General features: G+C 39.6%; 1 protein-coding gene across 2 annotated transcripts in view; it reads left to right on the forward strand.

Annotated features, from left to right (window-relative positions):
* LOC116050203 (receptor tyrosine-protein kinase erbB-4-like) overlaps positions 1 to 25,471 on the forward strand; it is a 406,202-nt gene that overhangs the window by 258,622 nt on the left and 122,109 nt on the right. For both annotated transcript variants that reach the window (XM_031300194.2, XM_031300196.2), the window contains exons 4-10: positions 4,674 to 4,805; positions 10,037 to 10,102; positions 17,799 to 17,917; positions 19,390 to 19,531; positions 21,780 to 21,893; positions 22,332 to 22,458; positions 23,805 to 23,878. In XM_031300194.2, the coding sequence (XP_031156054.1) occupies positions 4,674 to 4,805; positions 10,037 to 10,102; positions 17,799 to 17,917; positions 19,390 to 19,531; positions 21,780 to 21,893; positions 22,332 to 22,458; positions 23,805 to 23,878 (774 nt within the window). The remainder of the gene's footprint in view (positions 1 to 4,673; positions 4,806 to 10,036; positions 10,103 to 17,798; positions 17,918 to 19,389; positions 19,532 to 21,779; positions 21,894 to 22,331; positions 22,459 to 23,804; positions 23,879 to 25,471) is intronic.

Below are 25,471 nucleotides of genomic sequence, written 5' to 3' on the forward strand. Positions count from 1 at the left end.
CAAGTCAACCATTTATTATAGTGCTTCTGTTGTCCTACATATTTCTTCATTAAACAATCCACACAAATCACTCTCACAAACTCATTAATATGGCTTTTTCTGATAATTGGTTTGCTATTTGCCTCCCAGTCTTAATCAAACCCATCCCTACACTGCAATAAAGAAAAAAACAAAAATCACAACAAGCACTTACCATCAAAATAATAGCCTGCATACATTTGTTCTGCCTCCTTGAATTTCATATTGTTTTCCTCCAATGGTCATGCGGCCTGATATTTAAGATTGCTGTGCCTTTTGAAGCCATGCACTCATTCAGAAACAGTCAGAGTTGCTCTCAGGACGAAGCAGGAGGGGAGGGGGTAGTTTGGAGACACGAGCTGTAGCTACGTGAACAAACTAATTAAGACATCTTCTCTACCCACTAAACAATCAACAACAACATTTAACCATTGATCTCCCCCTGGCCACCAACTGCACACCCAGCAAATGTGCAAGCCAAGCATTTACTTGTAATGAAAAGGCAAAGTGTGCACGAGGTTTGCATGTTGTATGTTTTATGTAATATCTGTTTGTTAATTATTCATATATTGGTGACAGAGGCCATGGGAAATACTGTAACTGTCCTGGGCCAAGCGCCAGCAAGGAGCCAATTAAACTGTTATACAGCATTTTGTACACGGTCATGTGGCAGTGCACATAAGTGTGTTGTGTGCAGTACCTGTCCAAATGCACCTTGTATGCGAGTAGCATTAGAATTGTTGAGCCCTCTGGATGGTGTTGAAGATCACTTGTTGTGACAGTGTTGAACAGAGAGTTTTATTTTTTTTGGTCTGTTTATTGTGTTCAATGTGTTGTGTTTGCGAGTGTGAATGTGGCTCACGTCTATCTTAAATTCAAATCTTTTGTTTACATTTCCAGATTAGATCCATGAAATATGGCGGTTGTATCCGTGTGGCCTGCTGATGAGTAAAGGTCCACTGTCCACTGGAAATATTCAAAGAATGAATACCGTAGAATAAAGTCTACACTGCATATCCTTCATTCTAATGTGCTTCCTTTTTTCCTTTTCAAGACACTATACAGTACTTGTTTGCTAATGACCTAATGTCTATCACAAAATGTTTTGGAGAAGAGCAAGCCTTGCCTTAGAGCGTGTAAGAGCCACAATTATTCAATGTAAGAATGGTTTTTAAAGCAGCCATATTATGCTCATTTTCAGGTTCATAATTGTATTTTAAGGTTGTACCAGAATAGATTTACATGGTTTAATTTTCAAAAAACACCATATTTTTGTTGTACTGCACCGCTCTCTCACTGCTGCAGCTCCTCTTTTCAGCTGGTCTCTGTTTTAGCTACAGAGTGAGACCTCTTTTCTTCTTCTTCTTCTGTACTATCTTTGATTGCACTGCACATGTGCAGTAGCTCAGATGTAGATCATGTCAGCTAGCTAGCTCCATAGACAGTAAAAGAAAGGCTGTTTCTACAACTTTGGTCAGTTACAAGGCAGGATTAGCTGGGAGACTTCTAAATGAGGGCGCACATGTAAGGAGTTCTTTTGTAGATTATGGTGAACTTGTGTGTGTTGTAGCAGTGCTTTGCTATTGAGAACGAGGTAGCATGCTAGCGTTAGCATTAGCATTAGCATGCTAACGAGCTAATGGTTGCGGTTAGCCTGCTCGTTTCGGCTTGTGACGTCACAAGCCGTGCCGATTTTGAACAGCTCACCCAGAGACTGAAGGCAGGACACATTCAGAAACTGTATCTCACTCTAAAAAGCATGGATGGATTTTTTTCAAAGTTTGTATGTGTGTGGAAGCACCAGAGACACAACATAACACCCCAAATCCCAGAAAAAGGGATTTTTTCATAATATGGGCACTTTAAGATACTGTTTAGTGAGTTACACTTGGAAAAGTATGACAATTTCGTACAAATACATTGAGATTATGGATGCATTTTAACTAGGGCTGTTAATTTTTTTTAATCGCATTAATCACATGCCGGCATTTATTAATTTATTTTACACTTCACTCGGCTTTGCGTCGTGCCTAACAGGCTACTATTTTGACCCTTTGCAGCACCGTTACTTATCATCAAGCTGCCACTTCCTCGTAACGCATCCTGCTGCTGCAGGCTGCAGGCATGATGGAGAAAGACAGCAGCAATGAAATCCTGAATGACGCTTTTTATTTTCCAAAACTCCCGGACGGCTCGTAGACGAGTCGAAAGCCATATGCACATTGTGTAAAGCCGAATTAAAATATCAAGCTTGAGCTACCACCTTCGGAGCTAAGCATATAGTTCAGTTAACGTGATGCTACCCGCTAGCATGCTACCCACTCAGGCAAAGCACTATTTTGGAGAGTGCTACTTGCCAACCTGTGGATGAAACCAAATCCCAAAAAATGATTACAGCTCTTGCGAAACGGGTGGCAACTAACTGCAGACCTGTCAGCATCGTAGAGGACTTGGGTCTTAAAGACGTACTACGGTTGGCATGTTCTGACCTGTCTCGTTGCCGTCGAGGGGGACAGCAGCCCCACACACAGCCTGTATAACACGGAGAAAGCAGCCACAGTGGAACTGCTGCAAGGTGCTGCAAACGCTGTCTCATTAACCGGTGATCACTGGAAGTCAGTGAGTAATCCAAATTATTTAGGTGTTACTAAACACTATATTGACTCTGGTAAGGATAGGGATTTTTAGTTTTTTAGTTAGGTACTTGGAGGAATTGTGCAATAATGACAAATTCACACATTTTTCTTTTGTTTACACAGTAAATAAATAATTACAAATCTTAAAATCAAGTTCATAAAGTAACTTTCTTTGCATTCATTTGATTCCCAATCAAGATGCACTGGTAAGAATTGCTTTTGATTGTTAATATGTACTTAAAAACTGTTCTGAAATGCAAAATAATAGAATTTTAATCATGTGATAAAATATGCGCTTAATCGCGATTACTATAGAAATTCAACGATTAATCGCGATTAAAAAAAAATTAAACGTTTGACATCCCTAATTTTAACTAATTAACAAATTATTTTAAATATTTTTCCTATAAGTGTTGAAGCTGAATCAGGGGCAGAATGCTAGCTTTCATTTAATGCTTGAATGTGTGCTTTATTTACATATAAATGATTCCTTAGCTGAGACATTCATTCATTATTCAACGTTTTTGAAAAATGACATACATTTTTAAGGACCATAAAAAACCATTGGAACCAATGTGAACTGTGGCTAAATATGTCTTGGAAATGTTTACACCTAAATCTGACAAATGTCTGCTCCAATTACAATCCCACCAGCCAGTATGAAGGTGAATGCACATATACTTGTATCTTGGTTAACCAGGGTTGAGATGTCCTGCTGGCGTTTTTGTCATAATACCTGCTTTGCTTTGTCTATATATTGGTTCGTCCATTGCCCTACTTTGCCAGCAGCATCTTATTGTGTAAACAATTTGAATTTGAGACATGGCCTCCTCCTAGCCCACCGATATCCCTCCTGTGGTGAGAGGCAGGATTAATTTCTCTCCCGAACTCCCACAGCACATGCAGAAAGATAGAGAGGGAGAGCTAAGGCTGGGGGGGTGGGGGCCTGTGTAGGTAATACCACCGCTGCCTATTATCCAAGGAGTATCATTTAATCTGGCCTTTGTGGGACGATATTGTATTTGGCTGTTTCAATGTGGTGCTGGCGGGGCGCCTCGTGTATGATTATGTGTCTCATTGGTTTCAGCCCTGTGTCAGTAATCTGTTTGTAGGAAGATAGAGAACACACAAGCTCTGTAAATAATGCAAATCTGCTACTGGGCTTCACTCCGTCTTTCTTTCCTGCCATTCGTCTCTCTGTGGCTTTCTCCCATCTTTATTTGTCTCTCTTTCTATTTCCCAGTCTTTCTCACATAAAAGTCAGGATTAGGCATTCTCTAAACTCCTGCACAACAATAATCAGAAGCACCCTCCGTATCCAATCATTCAACAGACTGTGTGCATGCGTGTACGTGTGCGCGCGCGCATGTGTGTGTGTGTGTGTGTGTGTGTGTGTGTGTGTGTGTGTGTGTGTGTGTGTGACGAAATGAATCAATCCTCTGACGATCATTGGTTGGACAAGGCGGCGTATATTATGATGGCAAGCTATATGCCTTTTTTCCCACCACCTTGGTGAAATATAAAATTACCAACTTGTTAGGGCTGCTGTCCCTGACTGGGGCTTAAATCCCAGATGGATTTCATGTTGTGATGGTAGTGAGGCATAATTGATCTTGTCTGCTTGCAGCGTGGGAATAAAAGGATGGGAAAAACTACAAAATGGGAAAGAAAATTGTTGTTGTAATAACAGCAGTATGACAACAACCATCGCCAGATGTGTGTGTCTCAAGATCAGCTGCTTCTCCCAAAACCCCACCCTTCTCTTGCCCTCAGATGGAGAAAAAAGGATAAAGTGCCTATCCAATCTAATGATTTTGATTTGAACATGGAGTGTCTGGCCATGCCAATTGTTAATTATAAAATGATGAGGGGGAAAAAAAGCCGGCAATTAAAAATCACATCAGGGGCCCGGTAGCAGGATTGCTGAATTAGGTGCATCCTCCAGGCAAAAAATAGTTAAGTACCCAGGAAGCCCTGTGTGTATCTGTATTGACTGTGTGCTCTCTCTCTTCTCCACAGAGATCCTGAGTGGAGGTGTTTATGTTGACCAGAACAAGTTCCTGTGTCATGCAGACACAATCCATTGGCAGGACATTGTCAAAAACCCTGGGATGCATCCTGTGGTGGTGCCCACCAACAGCAGTGTCACATGTAAGTAACCCAAGAAACACACGAGTAGAAGACAAGATGATTTGATTTTACTCTAACCTTTCTTTAAAGAAATGTTTCATTGAGAGCATTGCTGTTGCTCCACACTCACGTTTACACTCATTTACACCTGGAAGCTGCATGGCAAAAAAACAGTTGAGGCTTAAACGAGGACTCACTGATTAAGCATTGCACTTCTCTATTCTACACTCAAAATCAGTTAACAAATGTATTAAAGTTGATGCAGCACAACCAGAGATACAGCCTTTTTTTATTCCACGCAGTCTTCTTCTTCCATTACCCACAATGCAACTGTGGTTAAAGTTTTGCCACTGACAGGCTGAGACTGTTATTATAGGTGTCTGACGACATTATGTAAAACCCCCGGCAGAGATATAAAACATTTTGCTTTACCATTTTGCTTGATCAGGTCTGTTTGTTATTGTGCCTAACCAAGTCCTGCTCAAGGAGAAGTCTCATTCCAAAATTTTGCGAGAGGTGACTAGTTGCCGTAAGAAAGTGTGGGAAACAGTGAGTGAGAGTTGGAGAGAGTAGTATAGACCTTTTTCACGGCAGACATGTTGACATGTCATAGTAGGAAAAGCACAGGTGTATTCCAAACCATTAATGATGGCTGCATTCCACTTATGCCCCATTTACACGAAGGGAAGACACAGATATTTTCCTGCGGTTTGGCCTCTCATTTACACGAAAACCCTGTTTTTATCACAGAAAACGATTATTTCTAAAAACTGCGGCCAAAGTGGAGATCTTGGAAAACTGCGTTTGCACGTTTGCACGTAAACTGAGACAAACGGAGGTTTAGGCAGCCGAGAGAGAGAAAGAGGAAGTGATTCGTTGCTGTTGTTGCTATTTTCGGGATTCTGATTGGCTAACGTGGGCTTGAGCTTCTCGTTACACTGCCACCTACAGGTGTGGCATGCTCTTGACGGCATTGACGGCATATATACACGGTACATGTAAACAAACACTTTTCTGAAAACGTAGAGGTTCTAAATGTCCGTTTATGAAAATAGCTGGCCACGTGTAAACGTAGTCTTAGGAGAGGCCCTGGTATTGTGCATGCTGACTCACTGAAATAGCTTACTGGGACACTTGATGGAATTGAGCCATCGTTAAGGTTATCAATTTCAGCTGTGCTTTTCCTACTATGACAAATCAAAATGTCTGCTGTGAAAAAGATCCATTGGGAAGAGGTTGTTATGTTGGAGTACAGAGAGCGTTACGGTGGCCGACAGGGGCAGACTTAATATTTACAGTCTATGCAGTTTTCTCTCTCTCTCTCTCTCTCTCTCTCTCTCTCTCTCTCTCTCTCTCTCTCTCTCTCTCGATCTCTCTCTCTCTCCCTCTCTCCCCGTGAGGTCGAAAATCCAGCTGTTCCACTTAGCTGCTCCCTCTAGAAGCCTGGAGAACTTCCGTTGTGTAATCTGGATGCAGCGTTTTTTTTGTTGCATTTGTTTTTCTGGGTTTGTGTGCTTTTCTTTTTGCATCGTTTCATATTTGCAGCGCGTTTATCTATTTGGTTGTGTTGTGTGTATTTGCAGTGCGTTTATGTATTTGGTTGTGTTGTGTGCATTTGCAGTGCGTTTGCTGAATGCTGCGCATGTGTTGTCAAATTAATGAAGTTGTTTTTCTTTTTGCATCGCTTCTTTTTTCGGGGTTTGCGTGCTTTTCTTTTTGCATCGTTTTTTATTTGCAGTGCGTTTATGTATTTGGTTGTGTTGTGGTATTTGCAGTGCATTTGCTGAATGCTGCACATGTGTTGTCAAATTAATGAAGTTGTTTTCTTAATTTGCTTGTGTTTTGTCTATTTGCGTGTGTTTTCTTAAGTTGCAGGGCGTCTGCCCCTGTCGGCCACCGTAGAGCGTAGCTTAGTGTTATCTAAAATATTTTCAATGTCATGTCTGAATATTTAGCTTATTTCGACAATGTGGATGAGTCAAGTCACCTCTCGCGAGCTTTCAGAATGAGACTTCTCCACGAGCTAACTTAGTTAGACACAAATACAAACAAACCTGATCAAGCAAAAGGTAAAGAAAAACATGTTATATATCTTTTGGGTGCTTTACATAATGTTGTCAGACACAATCTGAGCCTGTCTGTGGCAAAAATAAGCACTTTTAGTGTATGTAAATTTCAAAAATTGTTGTCCCCATTAATCACTTGGGAAAATAGGGTCCAGGTTGAAGAATACTGGTTTTCCATAAAATTCTCTTACATTGCATTTCATGTATTTCTGAGGTAGCTGTGGCAGTGTACCCTGTTAATAAGGATAGCTCAGCTAAGTTATTTATTGGTTGGATTGGTTGGATATACACATTTTTATTTCTATGTTATTTCTTAGTGTTTGTATATAGGGCATTAGGGTCCATTTAAGTCTTATTATTGATTACACTGGTGCAGCTTTGTAGTGATTGGTTGTAGTTTTAATTGTTATGGTACTTGCTGCTCAGATTTTTATTAGTGATTGATTATGGTTTATAGATGTCTGTATTTATTCATCTGGATTTTACTAGTATTGTACTAGCACTTTATGATGGAAAAAAACTGGCACTTTGATTAGGGAATGAAGAACTTTAATTATTTTAAATCATGAGAATTTATGGTTGTATTTCATGTGCTTATTATTCAGTGCCCTACCTCATGTAGAGCTTCTTTTTTGTTGTATTGTATTGTGCTGTGTGTCTAATTGTCTTGCTTGTATGCCTTGCTGCAACACAAATGGCCCCTCAGGGACAATATCAATAAAGTTGCACTTAAAGTTAAAGTCCTATAACTACATATGTGATGACTCATTTGCATTAAACAATCTTGATTGAAAGTGTAGTCTACCTGAAGGTTCCTGGATCTCAAACTTACAGGACTCTGAGCAGACTCAACGTTAGGGCAAGGAAAGTAGTCCAAAGGAGACCCCACATCTTAACCTTCTCCATTCGCAACGTGACAGAGTGTGAGCAGCAAAACATTGTCATCACAAAACCACCCCTTGACCCCATTCTGTCACTTTGCTTACCATAACAATCCACAATGACTGCTTGCACATGTCAAATTAATGCCCCGCTGTAGCCAGCTGGAAGACATGTTAATAAATGCTTTGAATTATGAAGGGATTTATTTGGAGAAAATAAACATACTTAATCTGTCAGGGGGTAGGGGGGATGATGGTTGACGTGGTTGTCAGTGAATATGCATTAAGTCACCTCTTCTGACCTTTTTCTTTTCAATTACTGTCTTAACCTCATAACACGCACTGCTTTTGTTATTAATTTAGTGTTCAAGCTGTTTGACATTTGAATCTGTTGTTGTTTTCTTCTTTTCTTTAAGCTGTCCCATCTTGTTCGCCTACAAATACAAAATGACATTATAAAATGCATTATCATGATGAAAGAAAATAAAAAGACTATGTCTTTGGATTTCCTCTCACAGCACTCGCTGAAGGCTTCAAATGCAGATTAACAGCTACGAGCATTGATATTCTGCTCAATCACCCTCCTCCCTGCAGCCCCGTTAGCCCTGGAGCAACCCTTAACTCCTGTGCAAATCTTCTGCTCTGCCAAGAGATCGAGGGTCTCCAAACCTGTAATCCACAATTGAGAAAATAATCTCCATTTCATTCTTTGGGGAGACACAAGATTTACGCTGTTATTACTTGTGACTTATTTATGCCACGGTTGTTGTCTTTATTAGTTATCTTTTTAAAGAAAAGGACAGTCATTTTAAAATCCATTCCCCGTTGATTCACCACAACACAACACAAACTGGCCATCTGTTTTTTGCCCCACACCAGCCCTAGCATGGCAGCATTCCCGACATTTTAACCTTCGAGGGCTGTTTTTAAGGAAGCAGGAGATGGAGAGGCTCGTGTTGGGGAATAGAGTCAGTATCAATGCTAATAGCTCTCATCTGGAGAGGCTGATGGACAGAGGACAGCACTTCTGCACTTATCCAGGCTCATCTCCCCCGCAGTCAATTACTAGACAGTCAATTAAGTCCTCCAAAAAACACAGAAAGGCACTGGCTGAAGCTCTGAGGGTTTGATGCTGCTTTCTGCTGCTGCTTTACTGCTTTTATCTTAGGTTGATGTGTGCTGGTTTAATGCTGGGGTGGAAGATTTAGAGTGTAGCGACATAAAGAATTGTCATATTTTCACCAAGCAACCTTGCCAAGGTTATTTACGTTTTTATTACTGGAACCGCAAGTCAGGTTAGAGGCTACATAATAATAGCAATACAAAAACAAATGGTTCAATTTCAGTTGAAGTGAATGTTGAAAAATTACAATGCTTGTAATTACAAGGGTAGAAATAATTATTTAAATTGAATCAATTAATAAACATAGTATCATCATTATCATCATCATATAAGATAACATTATCATAAGATTTTGTTAATTAAAGCTATAGTGCTTAGTTTCTGTCGCCACTATGAGGAATTCTAAGTAATGACAACAAAACTGTCGCCGCGTCCACATGATACAAGCCCTACGTAAACGTGCACGCGCCCCCACCCCTCTTCCAGCAGTTGTTAGTAGCCAAGGAGGACACAGAGGATTAAAAAAACATGATGGACTCTTCAGAAGAGGTAATTGTCTTCACTCGAGTTCTGCAGAAGTCGCCGGACAACACAATCTTCTGAACATAGCCATACTGAGAAATACAGAGAGAGTTGTGTGGAGCTGATAGTCTTAATTAGCTTTGTAGCAACTCAATTGGCAATGGCTTGAATGTAACAGACGTTTATTAATATCAAAAAGTTACGCACTAAAGCTTTTAGTCAGATTCTAATAATAATGATAATAATAATAATAATAATGATCAAGCACTTACAGAGTGCTTAAAAATGCACTTACAATAAAGCCTTATATGTTGAGAACAACACTTCAAGTAAATGTAATCATGTTGCATAGAAAACCAAACACACACACACACACACACACACACACACACACACACACACACACACACACACACACACACACACACACACATCAGGTGTATTTAAAGGTGAGCCAAAGGAACACCTACATCCTCGCTCACTTTCTGGATCAATCTGGGCTTCAGTGGAGTGTTTGATGGCACACAGACTCAGCTAACCGCCTCTAGCCTATTTTAAGGTTCAGCTAATATGGGTTTTAGAAGGCTGATACTGATCACATTTTGTGATTAAGTAACCATTTCAAATGCCAATCATCTCTTTCCTTGAACTTGTGTGCAGGTCAAAAGTGCAATCGTTCCTGTAATGGTCGTTGCTGGGGACCCAAAGAGGACCAGTGTCAAAGCTGTAAGTACAATACTATTATTAGCTGAAACCACACCTCATGGCTTCATTTCAATGACATCTAGTGCAGTGTAGGAAAGGGGTCCACAGCTTTCTTTTTATTTTGTTATATCTGTTTAAAACTTCCACCCTTTCGGACTTGTGCTGCTGCCCTGTTTTATGTTGACATCTATCAACATCTGTATATATGTGTAAACTAAATTGTGTCAAAATGTGTCAAAGCTTTAAATCAGGCAACTTAAGTTACTGACTGTTGTACAAGAATGGCATTTTGCACGCATGTGAATGTAGCCACTAAAGTTGTCCAAGTTGCCAAATCTTCTTTAGTTGACTTGCCTAAAAAAATCATCCATGTTTGGAATCCAAAGTACACTATTTTTTTTGGAAATTAAAATGCCTCTTCATAAATAAATCACCTAAATAGGATTTTGTATTTAATTGTACTCTACTCTGATCTGTTCTGACAAACCCCAACCAGAAATATAACTTGAAGCTGCAATGTACCAACATCAAATAATTTCTCTTCAAATGATATATCTATCTATTAAATCAGGACGCCTGTGTGTGTGTGTGTGTGTGTGTGTGTGTGTGTGTGTGTGTGTGTGTGTGTGTGTTTGTGTGTGTGTGTGCGTCTTTCTTTAAAATATCTCATGAACCGTTCATCCAATCTACTTCACACTTGGTTTCCTGGGTACCCAATGAACTTGGGGGTTTGGATTTTGGAGCATTTGGAGCAATTTGGACAGCATTGGATATTGGATATTAAAAACTGTGAATAAAAGTAAACGGCCGTGCAGTATGCAGCAGGCTGTTGACACGCTCTGTACAGCAGCGGGGGTGGGGGAGGTTTACCGGCTTTGACTGCGGTTTTCTTCACTCTTCTGGAGCACGAGCAGATAGCTGATAGGAACATCGCAACTATTGAGTTGAAAAAGGTTGGGAAAAAAGGTGCTACATAATGCTGGCTTTTCCATGTCTATCCTTCAAAACCCAGCTTCAATTCACTCAGAGCATTTCGCTAAGAGGAAACTCAATTAAAAGCCATTTGCCAACACTAAATATCAAACAAAAGCCAAACACTATATAATATTAAGTTGCTGTGAGCTGTACATTCACCACTTCTAAACAGAGGCAGAACATAACCTAATCTTGGAGCTTCCTCCACAACGCTGTGCAATGTGAGACAATCTTGGAGCTCACCCACCAAGACAGCAGTTTTCATCAGACTGACCCTGGGTCCGGTTAATAAGTGTACTGCTAACTTATAACACTAATAACATTACTGTCGGCAAAATACCCCCGCGAATCATATCCATACAACATTAACCGTCACGCCACTAAAGGCTGATTTATACTTCTGCGTAAAATCTCTGCCGTTGCTACGCACGTAGGTACGGTTGCTACGCACGTAGGTACGTGAAGACACAAACCTACGCCGGACCCTACGCCGTAGCCTGACGTGCACCTCTTGAAAAATTTAATTACACGTCGCAGCGATGCACGTCACAGCGATGCACGTCGCTTGGCCGTGGCTTGGTAGCGTTGCATTTCCCCCGACTCATTTCCTGGTTCTCCTTCTCCATAAACAACATGAAATCAAGGAGAGGGTTAACTTTTCCTGCTAAAGATTTCCCACCGTGGTCAGAAAACAGGGAAGACACTTTGTTTCTCCCACTATGACTATAGTGATATCGTTAGTTTTTTTTAATTATCTAAACTATACTAAAACCTGAATAAACCGAAAAAATCAAGATCAACTGAAATCATGTACAAACACAAGAAAAAAAACTATATTCTACCATTACGCTTACCTATTCAGTTTGATATTAAACGTGTAGGTCATCCGTATATTTGGTTTTCATTAATTTGAGGGATTCCTACTAAAGTTGTTGCTGTAACTGCAATATCCAAGTGAGAAAGTGATTCTTATCTGCATGATATTATAATCTAGCACAACATCTATTCCACAGGCCTCCAGTTTAAAAAGCATGAAATGAAGATATATCTTGCTGATTATGCATCATTTTAACACAAAATGAGGCAAATAGTTTGTGCAGATAGAGCACTGAAGTCGTGCTTGTATTGGCTGATTGGCATAAGCTGTTTGCAATATGCTTCACAAATGACAATGGCTTATTGAAGGTCTTGTGTTTCCTAGGCTAAGGGAAAAGATGCAAGTCTTAGCATGTTGTGAATGTCCTTTGAACAACCTCTAATTGCAGACTGACATTTATAACATGATGATAACATGCTTTGTCTTTGTCCTTTGCATCATGAAAAATGAATGTACATCTAAAAAAAATCAATAGTGAATGACATTTCTGAAACATGTTTAAGTCTGTTAAGGTGTTAAAGTATTACCCTAGGTAGGTAGTCCTGGTTTATGTAACTTTACTAATCAAATGCATAGTGAGAGAAGTGGCAGTTTGTACGTTTTCAGGCAACTTTCAGCCCTGTAAATTGGCCAACTCGGAACAGGTATCCTAGAGCCCGTACTGTCTGCGGAAATGCCTCGAGCACACACACACACACACACACACTCACACACACACACACACACACACACACACACACACACACACACATAGCCAAAGCCAAATCAATAAGGAATAACAGCTGCAGGCATTACATTACAAAAATTGAGATTTCTTTTTTAATTTGACACCACTATGTTAAAGGACTGTTTAATTTTAGAGAAAAACTCTACTTGGTTAGGAGGTAAGGAGTCTTCATAGTCATGGTTATAAGAAGAACGATTTAGGTAAGGGAAAGATCGTGGTCAGGGTTTAAAGAAACTAATGCTGAATGTCAGTAGGATTTGGGTTCTCTAGTGTCAAAAGGTGCCAGTTTGTTGATCTATCCATCCTTTTCCCTAAGAAGTTTTGCAGCGCAAGCATTACACAGTACATGTTCCCTGTCTTTTGAGGGACAAAGGTCAGACTTGATACTGCCACCATAGGTCCTCTTCAGGCAGATTCACATACGTAGGTCATTTTAGACATTTTAACAATAGACTGATGCTGGTGTTTTTATTGTGAGGATAGTCTCCACAGCCCAGGAATTATAAGCCAAAACATAAAGCAATTTATACTGTAAATGGCCCAACTCTCCATTTTTTCATGCTTGTGTACAGTTTTGACAGTTACAAATAGTAAATCTAAGGAGTTGATGTTCCTGATATTCCATATATTTTTGAGAAATATAAACTACATGAACACACTATAGTAAATGTACTGTAGTGCTACTACTACTAAATGTACTAGTTCCTAACACAATGAAAAGCAATAGAGGATCCATGACACTAATCATTTAAGTTTCTGTGTTTGCAGCCTTTGATAAGTTAACTGACCAACCTTACAACCTGCCAACGCGTGGCTTTTCTTTAAGCAATGGACATGAAAAAGTGTGAAGTCATCATCCTTCTGTCTGCAATTTATCAATCTGCTGTCACAGATACTAACACTCTGTCTCTACAGATGTCCATCCATCTATTTTCTTTATCATCCCTCCATCTGTGTCTAACACGCAACTTCACCATCCCTACAAATGCACGCAGGAAAGCTTGATCTTTAATATGGCCATGTTTGGCTTTTCTGTAATGGAACAGAACGTAGACAACACAAACAGTACTGTACCATACACTGAAACTTTACAACTCTAACTAAAAATACATCATGTACATATTCATGCAGACAAAAAAGCACTCACACATTTTTTGTCTCTTCATTAAATATCTCTTTATTTCTCTCCTCCCTCTTCCAGTTTCATTGTGCTACCCTCGCCATCAATTTCCTCCCCTCCTTTCCATCACTCTGTGCCAGACCACTTCATCTATGCCTTCCAACCCTGGCATGTCTCATCCTATTTGTTCTGTGGTCGCGATCTCATTAAGATAATGAGGAATGAACTGTTTGACCAGGACCTGGTAACAACACGTCAAACCAGCCCCTGATAAGCTCTGGTCCTGTCTGTCTGCCTCCTTTATCTCACCATCTTCATTCATACGTGGTTGTCATGATTCCTCATTCTGCTTCTGTTTTTACCTCGCAACCTTTAATTTCACTGTGCTGAAATACATGAAATGAAAACGTTTAAAAATGTCAAATGAAAGATGACTTCCAAGGTGTGTTTTTGTGACATTTTCATGAATAATTATTCAACTGTCTCAAAATCAACAACAAACAGCAGCTGTTGGTGTCAGCATCTCAGGAGGAAAGTGAATACACTCAAGAAGTAAATTACAACTCAACGCAACTCCTGGCATTATGACTCATAGATATATAAAAGTAGAGGACTGTGACCCTATAGATGCACAGAACTTTTCCAAGAAGATTAAATCTAACGTGTCGTCTGAGGGCTTTTGTGAATTATAAAAGCACAGCCTAGCATAGCTGAAGGGGTCTGCATGGATCAGGATCAATTCTTTCGCCTTCAGATTTTTCCTATAAGAATGAACAACATATATCGAAATGCTTGAAAATACTTTTTTTCACGTGTTTGAAAACTTTCCACAATGTAAAAATGAATGTGGTAGATCCTTGTCACATCAGTCCTTAACACAGGTGGACCTAATAACATGAATTATGGCTTTGTTTTTCATTGCCAGAGCTGTTTGTTCAAACTCTGTCACTGGCACAGCTGTCGTTATGAGTTGCACCTATGCACTCCCTGCTATTACAAGTCTAAATGTCCACTATGGCAAAGGTCTGTCTGGAGGTAACCTGATTGTTAGTATTTCTATCCACAAGCATCACCAAATTATGAAACCTAAAGAATGGAATTTAAATATAATGGTGATATTTGTGTTTGCTTGTTTCTCAGACCTCAGTTTAAAGTCTCTAAAAGGATGTAGTGGCCCATGTTTGCATAGCACACAGTCAAATTAACTTATTAAATGATGCTGCTCTCTGCTGATACTTTTTCTCCAACTGGTCACTGCTGTTGCCGGCTGTTACCTTTTGAGCACCAAATACTTAGCTTGTTATTGTTCAAGTTCATTAAAAAATGTCCTTACATTTTTATTTAATGAAAAATAGACAGGCATTTGGTGCATCTCATAGCCCTTAAAGTCCTTTCCTCTGAAGAATCACATGAATACATCAGCTGTTTGGGCGGAATTAGCGACTCCTTCAGCTGCTCTCATGTATCCTCAGCTAAAGCTCCTCGATGATCCCTCCTCGATGTTCGCTCCTCGGGGCGGAAATAAGAGCTTTGAGACGGCCTTCACGGAGGAGGAACAGAACAACTTACGGTGAGGTCGAAGGAGTCGAGGAGCTATCAAATAAGCGACATGAGATGCAGCCAATGAGATCCTCTGGTCTGAAAATCTCCCATTCCGAATTCATATTGCAAATACATATGTAGATCTTAAGACAAATTCTTTCTTTTGGAACCCAGATGTGAAAAAGCACATTTAAGCTCATGTAAATGGGAACTGAGAGGCAGTGGTTCCTGTGACTGATGCCGCTGTCCACAGCCTGTTCAAATGGAAGCTTCCAGGCATATTTTATGAGATGGATTCCTTTTGTATTTGTTGTTGCCACCCTGTTTTTTTCTTTTTCTTAAAGTGTAAGTTTAAAGCCAAATTGATCAACAGTGTTGCGTCCTTCTCTTGGCAAGGTCATTTGTTTGACAAAGTGTCTTTTGAGTAAAGTAGGCCATTTCATTTTAGACCAGGCACTGTTAATGGAATGCCACTGATGGTACATACGTAAGGCATTGTTTGTGTGTGTGTGTGTGTGTGTGTGTGTGTGTGTGTGTGTGTGTGGGTGGGTGGGTGGGTGGGTGCATGTGTGTTTGGCGGGTTGTCTGTGGCTTGTATCCATCACTGTGATAGTATCTCGTCACCACAATGCCCAAAGGGAAACACAGCACACATAATAAAAACTATGTGAATGTGCACACAAATACATGCACATTCACACTGCAGCATTGGGTTTGTAATGTTCTACACTAACATTGTTACTTTTTCCAGAAATTCGTACTATGACAACTTATTATTTCAATCACAGTAATAGTACCTGTGACTAATTTACTTTTATCTTCATCACCAAATTTTAATGAAGCTGAATGATCCGAAAACTACATTTTATTTTGTCTGATTTGATTGTATACACTCAAGGCAGCAAAAAAAGAAAGATATCAGCAGCACATGTTGTTTTTCTCAGAAAAAGGGAATCTGAAATAAAGGATCCTGATTTTTCAGGAAGGATGGGATTTGATGGAAGTATAAACTAATAAGTTGTGCAACAAATTACTGATCCTGTGACAAGCCCAACTCTGGTGTAGACACACAAGATATAGCACCAGTCCAGCCACTGTGCTTTTCTTTTTACAATTAGTATATGCATATCCTGTGCATACTTTTTCACACTCCTAGTTGCACTGGTGGACTCAGAGGGGGGATGGGGAGGAACTGGTGTCCCCATGTTTGAAAAAAAAAAACAGACCACACCCACCTCCACAGATGCCTCTATGGTAGATAAAACATGACAAAGTGTCCTCTATGGTTGCCCATTGTGCAAGGAAACGTGATTAAGTGCCCTCTAGGGTGCCCTTCCAGTGGGTAAAACGTGATGCAGTGCCTTAAAGAGTGCCCTTCCAGTAGAAAAATGTGATCCAGTACCATATTGGGTGCCCCACATGCTAGAAAACGTTCTACGCGCCGGTGCCCCATCGCATGCAGCTGGTGCCCTTTATATTTTTTCAGCCTTACAGCCTGAGTCTGCTACTGCCCGGCAGCGACTGAATGCAACTTTTTACTTTACTTTTGTTCTAATCTCACTGTTTTATCTATTCCTAATAGTTTAAGTAAGACGTTTCTGCTTCATCACATACATCCCTCTGCTGACAATTTAGCTGTGTCTTTTACAAGCTGTCTATCTGTGAAATGCCAGTCCTATGTACATTTACATATGGCTGTCAAGAAGCGAGGCACACAGACATACGGCAACCTGATGCCTATGACAGGCATGAGAGGTAAAGGTGGACAGACGTTCACTATGAAAGGACGACACTGACTCAGATAGGAATCACTATGTCTCTGTCAAATTCAGCTAGAGACCCTCAAGGAGCACGCAGGGAGACACACACGATTGAAGATAGCTAGCTGGCATTGACGATTGGGCTTTAGTTGAATTCACCACACACAGTTGCATACAGTATGCACACACACACACACACACACACACACACATGCATGCATATATTTTACAGGCCATTGCAATGTAATGTTAGACAATCAGATAACCCTAACCCTAACCCATCCAGCAATGTATCCTGTATGTAGTGAAAGAATATGGTTGTGTTTGGACATTTTCGAGTTTTTCTGTCTAAGTTGATTCCAATTCAATTAAGTTGAATAGCTTTACCTTCTGACACCATTATCATATATATTGCCAGAGCAGAATGTGACACATTTAATCACAATTCTTCAGTCCCACATCACAATCCATATGAACAAATTAGCTATCTTCCTGGTCATTCTTCATTCAGTATCCTTGCCCACTTTTCTTAAGGTTTAATAGTTATACATTTCCAGGTTCTTTTTTTCTTGCTCTTAAGGCTGCATTAATACTGTTCACCAATTTTAAGCTGCTACTAGCCACGTGAATTATATAACATATATAATGGTTTAGTTGTTATGTGATATATGTATTCTCTCTTTGTCTGTGTCTTTTTTACATCTGTCACACCACAGTAACTAAGACAGTGTGTGCCGAGCAGTGTGACCGCCGTTGCTTTGGTCCCTATGTCAGTGACTGCTGCCATGGTGAGTGTGCAGGTGGCTGCTATGGACCAAAGGACACAGACTGCTTTGTAAGTGAACACACACACACACACACACACACACACACACACACACACACACACACATTTACACATTTACTTTACAAACAAAATGCAAGTTTAAACCAGTTGTTCACACAGTAATATCATGCAAAAACTGCCCAAAATCTCTTACATTTCCTGCTTTTAACAAACCTGACACACTTTACTCGAAACTTTTAACTTCATTTGATTCAAGGTACTTCTGCAGAAGGAATACTTCCTTCCAGACTCTTTTTTTTTTTACGTTAAAATGCCACTTGTACGACAAATATCAATAAATGACATTTAATTCCCATTTCTTCCTGACATACGTGTCATTGTTAAATACAGACTTCACCAGCCTCCTCTACATTCTGGCTCGTCGGCATCAGCTTTATCAGTTTTATTTTTATCCCTCTTCATGTTAAATTTGTTTCTGCGCTTGTAATTCAGAGCCCATCACTTATTGAGTTCTTGCTTTTTTTTGCTGTTCATGATTCTTCACACTTCAAGTTTTATTATATGCAAGAGTTGATTATTTAGGAAGTCATTTTAAACTACTCTCCAAATGACAGAACAAAGTTTCGATTGTCTCTTATTAAATGTATTGATTGTCTTAAGACATAAGAACTTATCTCCAGGGCATAAACATAGATAATTTAGTTTTTTTATAAACCACACTTGATTGTTGGTTGAAGTTGGTTTATCTTACAATTCTGGGCTAAATATAAACTGAACAGTAAATGTTAGTTACTCATTTTAACATTCTCTCCCTGCTTGCCTCTTGCTTTCATCTTATTTTGTTTTTCCTCTGACTGACATTCATCTTCTTTGTAAGAATCAAGAATGAATAAATCAAGAAGTGATTTTGAACTGCGCTCCAACTGAGAGAGCAAATGCCTCTATTGACTCTTGTCAAATTTGTTAGGGGGTGTAAAGGGATATAAACAAAATATATGGTTCAGTACATACCTCACTTTTAGGATCACTGTTTTTGAGAAATCAGAAGGGGAAGAAAAGCAGAAGATAACATTTGTGTTGTTAATTTGGAAAAACTTCATGACCCACTACTCCTTGTACACATTTTCCAACATGTAGGCTCAAAGACACATTTTAGGACTAGGGATCTGCCAGAAAAGGCAAATCCCACTTTGTCCCGATGGTAATTTCATTGGGTGCATGCAGATTATTCTGTCTGCACCATTCAATAATGTCACCTCTGGGCACTCTGGAGGGAAATCTCAATTCAAAGCTCGTATAGTAAAATTAGTGTTTGCGTTTTCTCATTGTGTTTAAGCATGAGTACCCAAGTTTTGTCTTAAAAATTCCATAAACCCTATTTAATGAGATTTTTTTTCCCATTTGGGTTAAATAACGCTTTAAGCCTGCCTGCCTACCTGCGTGTGTGTGTGTGTGTGCGTGTGTGTGTGTGTGTGTGTGTGTGTGTGTGTGTGTGTGTGTGTGTGCATGTGCGCTTGCAGGCCTGCACCAACTTTAATGACAGTGGGGCATGTGTGACCCAGTGCCCCCAGCCCTTTGTCTACAACCCCACCACCTTCCAACTGGAACACAACCCCAGGGCCAAGTACACCTATGGAGCCTTCTGTGTCAAGAAGTGTCCACGTAAGTCTTTTCACCTGGACACACACAAACACACACCTGCTTTACTACTATACTTTTGCTCATACCTTACACTGATTATATGAATTCCTAGTCATAACCCCTCTATTGCTACCCTAACTTAAAATGCATCCCAATCCTAACCATAACCCTGAAGGACTTATTCCAAGGTATCATTTGTTTTGCCAGTACACATTGAATTTGGTATTTTAAAACCCATGGCTTATTTTCTTATGCACCCAAAAGTTTGTTTTGTTCTTCAAGAGAACACTGTTAACCGTCAGTAAATGAGCTCCTCTGCCACACTGATGGCTCAGTAAAGGATTTTAGTGATAGAAGGTAAACAGAAACAGAAGAAGAAGAAGAAGAAGAAGAAGAAGAAGAAGAAGAAATACTTTATTAATCCCCCCAAGGGGAAATTACATTTACACTTTGTTGTTACACACATTACACACAGGCCTGAAATACACATGCCCAGGACCTATACATGCGCTAATTGGAGAGATGTCAGAATGAGGGGACTGCCCATAGACAGGTGCCCCGATCAGTTGGGGGTTTGGTGCCTTGCTCAAGGGCACTTTGGCAGCGCCCAGGCGGTTGAATTGGCACCTCCAGCTACTAGTCCACACTCTTTACTGGGACTTGAACGGCAACCCTCCGGTTCCCAAGACAAGTCCCTACGGACTGAGTACTGTACAAGTATGTGTGTGTGTGTGTGTGTGTGTGTTTGTGTTTTCATTGGGCCCAAATACCAAAGTCTAGAGGTCCATGGGCAGAGAGGATAGGAAAGAGATTATGTACTTTGATGAATGGAAGATGAATAAGTACAGTTGAGCAAGTTTCAATATGCAAGTGTTTGCTTCTATTTTTCTACACATTAGCCACTGAGAAAACACAGGATCAACAATGAACCCTACCTCAGACTCGCCTTCCCTCTACCAGAGGGATAGAAACTCTTTTGGGAGGTGCAATCTAATCTAAATTTCCCATGGGTGATTTGGGGTACCTGGGGGGTTTCCTGTAATTTGGTAGCCATCTGTATATATCCAAAGTGGACACAAGGGAATTGAATAGAGTAGTTCAAAAAGTCACGGCTCTGTAGTCATAATGACCACAAGGTGGTGGGGACCTAACAGATTTGTAAATATGGTCCATGACATGCAGCGAAGGGACCATGGAAGAGGCTGCAAACCATTGTAGATACAAGGACCTGGCTGCTGAATTTGTCCCACCTGTAGTTTCTGTGGTTTGCGGGTAACATCTGTTTGGTCCCTTTGCTCAATACCTTTGAATAGTTTTTTGCATTGAGCTATTGATCTTTGCAGAATAACAAGAACAGTGGATTGGTCTGCATCACCATCATACTGTATATCATCTTACTTCTTTGCAACATTGTTAGTCTTAGTATTACTCCTTTATTCTGTGACCACTACCTAGCTAACTACCAACCACTCACTATGCCCACAGCTAATTGTGGACGCCCCACGCTGTTTCCAACATCAGTGAAAAGACCAACCAGCAGGGAGGAAAGTGGGACTTGTGCTTGGAGGCAGTGTTACTTTTAGACATGCAGTATAATGTAACCATTTAAATGTTTAGTGTGATAAAAGTACAAATCCCTTTCTGCTGCTTTAAAACAGTAACTTGTTGTTCTGTGCATATTTCAGGCTTGTTTAAAGGGTATCACAAAATGTAGTGTATATTTTTTGTTTGTGTGTTTCCTTTGTGGTAGTTGTATATAAGTGGCCCACTGTAACGTGTGCCATTTAAATGTTTAGATAGGGTCAGTGGTTAGTGACCTGCTAGAGGCTACAGACAGCTATTTCAATGAGCTCCTTTCCTATAGTTTGGGTTGTTCTTCCAACTGAATAGAGACTTTTAAAAATTAAACACAGTCCAATATAAATTCAAAATAAGAAAGCAGTAGACACACAAATTGTGAGTTGCACAATCATGTAAAATTACTTTAATGATAATTCACGTATTAGTAAAAATGTACATGATTTTATAATTAAACATTCATTTTATTAAATATTTAAGTTTGGATGCAAAAAAATCCAAACGAAGGGTTTACCCTTTAATGCAATTCATGTCCATCCGAAGAGCCTCTGTCAGACAAAGTGAATGAAAGTGACTTTCAACACTTTTTATGTGATTGTCTGTACAGCAAGTGCCACTTATTGCACTGTATGTTCCTGTGTGACAAACAGCAGCCATCTGCACTTGACATTTACGGTGAATTGTCTTTCAGATAACTTTGTGGTGGACCATAGCTCATGTGTGAGAGCATGCCCGAGTAACAAGATGGAGGTGGAAGAGAACCGCATTAAGATGTGCATTCCTTGTACTGACATCTGCCCAAAAGGTAAACCACAAACAGATGTTTAATAATATAGCAACTTATCAGTAATGTATTATGTTCCCAGTTATTTAGCCATTTATGAAGTTGTTAAAGCAAATCATTTTTGGTAATCTATCACTGTTAATATTGGGCATGCCAAAAGGATGCCATGTGTAGAATTTGCACATAAATAAATCATTACCACATTAGTTCTGATACATGTATATAATCACAATAATGTCATGCTGATTGGAAAACCTGTAGAAACAACTAGCAGCTGCATCATCAATGGATACATCTGTTTTAGAGTATTAATACAAAAAAACATATTGTGCATTGAAGCATCATATACTGCTATTTTAAAATGGTGCACATGCCTTTAAATCTCAGTTGTTTTTAACATGTTGGTGTTATAAAGACATTTAGATCAAACTAATTCTTATACCTCACTGTGTGTTTCAGCATGTGATGGCATTGGTACAGCCAGCCTGCAGGCTGCTCAGACTGTAGACTCCAGCAACATCGACAAGTTTGTCAACTGCACCAAAATCAACGGCAACCTGGTGTTCCTCATCACTGGGATCAAAGGGTTAGATTCAAGAACATGTAGCTTATCAGAATGATAAAAGAGGGGGTGAAATAGTGGAACTGTGATCATGTTTGGACGTTTTACATCCTGTCTAAAGAGTATAGCTTTTGATTAATGAAATCCTGTATTGATAATGTTAAAATGAAATATGTTTTAAGATAAAAAAAACTGTAAGATTTAAAAATGCTGTGCCACAAAGTTCAATTGTAGGCACATTATTGTTGACTATGTAAATTGATCATATATGTGCCTCAGTAGACATCTGCAAAGCACATTTTATTATGCAGATGATACCATTCTTTATCCTTATGCGCCATCTGTGGAGCATGCTGTGTCAAATATTCAATGTGCATTTGACTATGTGCAGAAATCCTTGAAAAACCTTAGATTGGTTCTAGATGAGTCTAAGACCTAAATTATGCTATTGACAAGGCCAAGGAAGTGTGATCATGATGCCTGTAGCATTTGTCCCTGAATGGGTCCCATATTGAACGTGTCACAGATTACAAATATCTGTGCATTTGGCTAAAGGAAAAGCTTTCATTTAAAACACACCTGCTTGAGCTCACAAAGAAGGTGAGAATTAAACTGGGTGCACTAGACAGGATTCACTCATGCTTCTCTTTTGAAAACAGAATGACAATTGTTTAATCAACTATAATGTCAGTCATAGATTATTGTGATGTTTTGTAAATGCACGCAGCCCCATCCACACTGAAATCACTAGATACACCACAGTACTCTCCATTTTATTACTGGGGATGGTTTTAGAACTCATTGCTGTGAACTATATCAGAATGTGGGATTGTTTTCTCTTTGTGATAGAATGTAAAGACACAGCTTTATTTTTGTTCATAAGGCATTCCTAGGCAAGTTACCCTTCTAGCTCACTTCTCTTTCAACCCAAATCCATTACCACATTTAACTTTTAATTTAAATTCCTCGAGATAACAGTATCACCTTAAAGCCCCGATAAAATGTAGGAATGGTTTTAATTGTCTGAATAAATGTTCTGTTCTGATGGGGACACTCCACAGTACTCCTTCTCACAACAGGAGGGCTTTTAGTCACGCATGAATGGATACAGTATGCATGCATTCAAGTAATCATTCACAAGTATTTTAGCAACTTTAGCAAGACAAACAATACATGCTATACATAGATAACATGCCTTACTGATTTGATCAGATATTCTAAATTGTCATGTTCTTTGTCTAGGTGAGTGCTGCTTATTTGGCATTGCTGTGATTAAGAAGCACATGGCTTATCTTTGCAGTGTAAAATGTGGATATTGTGGTCTTTCTCTTTGTGTTTGTGGTGTTCTGATCTTCCATTATCATTCACAGGGATGTCTATCACAATATTGAAGCTTTGGACCCAGAAAAACTCAATGTATTCCGCACCGTTCGGGAGATCACAGGTGAGTGGTATCACTTACACAACATACATCTCTGCACATGCATACGAATTAATAACCAAACAAAAAAATGAATTACTCTTACCTTTGCATGTGTGCGTGCGTGTGTATATCTGTGTGCGTATTTGCTCAAGTCTCACCCCCTCCCCCTAAGACTGTCCACACCAAGGACAGACATTGCAGCATAAGATGAATATCAGATGAGTCTTTCAATCTCCTCTGTCTCTCTGCTGCTTCTCCCTCTGGGAGTCCCTAGCCTTGTCCCACAGTCCCAGCTCTCCCTTTATGCACCATGAAGAAAAGATCCAGAACATGTGGTGCACATTGTTAATCCTCCAGCTCCTCTATGCCGCCACCACCACCACTTCTGAGCTGCATTTATGCTGTCATGTTTCCAGCCCAGATATTTGACAGCGCCATCTGAAAGAAACCTTGAATCTCCGATGTGACACTCCCTCATGAAATGAGAAAATATTACTGTTAAAATACTGTTGGTGACATTTTTGACTTATAAAGGGGTTTTACACAAGCAGAAGCTTTATGAAACAATACCCCCATTTCCCCTTAAAAATATGCATTTATCTTATGTCTGATGTTGCAGGATTATTTCTATTTTGGTAGTAAAAGGCATCCCTGGAATACATCACACATTTATATTTTACCACAACTGATGGCAAGCAAATATTAATATATTTGACGATAATTATACTTTAAATGTAATATATGTAATATCCAAAAATCTAATTTCGGATTCATTTGTTTTCCAGCTAGTTGCGACCCAATGGTCAACAATGGGTCAATCCTTTAGCACAAGCACAAGTTAAAGGACTTAAAAGAGGGAAAACAGAAAGAAAGATAATAGACTGGAATGGAAAGAAAAATCTACTCAAATGGAATAATCAAATAACAAAATCACAAAACAAACAATCAAATCTATATCATCTTGTAAGGGGTAAGAAACCATCAGATACAACTTGATTGTGCTTGGTCTAAAAGATTGCCTCAGAATCTGCCTTTGCAAAAGGTGCACGGCAGAAATACAATTAGTAAGCAATAGTCATTAACTGCGTAATTAGCTGCTGCTTCAGATTGTGAGCTCAAAATGTGTAAAATGCACAGAAAATGTTTCATTCTGCCTTTCAAGTAGCTGTAGAAATCCCTCCCTGAGTGCATTTCTAAAGCATGTTTGTTTAACTAACTAAAATTAACTAAAAATATGAAGAATGAAAAGAAAGAATTGTTTCCTCTTTTGTTTAGTGATGGCAGTTTGAGAGCAGGTGATGGGGACAAACCTTTGGCCAAACACCATGTAGTCAGAGATGTGTGTCAGCTCAGCTTGTCATCTCTCTGAGCTGTCAAGAGAAAACGACTTCTGACAGAGGCAGCCAACCTGCCTTTGTGACCCAAAGGTCGCAACTGGCATTGCTCTAGCTTTCAAATGAGCTGTGTAGGACAGCTCTAATCCTACACACCAGCACAAACGTCTCTCTCTCTCACTTCACTTCTTTTCTTTCTTTCTTTCTTAATTCTTTTTCTTTCTTTGAGTGAATCTTGCTTCTGTTTTGCAGCATCTTTAAAGACATATCACCAGTTCAG

This window comes from Sander lucioperca, chromosome 8 (genome assembly GCF_008315115.2).
Source record: "Sander lucioperca isolate FBNREF2018 chromosome 8, SLUC_FBN_1.2, whole genome shotgun sequence".
NCBI classification, from domain to species: Eukaryota; Metazoa; Chordata; class Actinopteri; order Perciformes; family Percidae; genus Sander; species Sander lucioperca.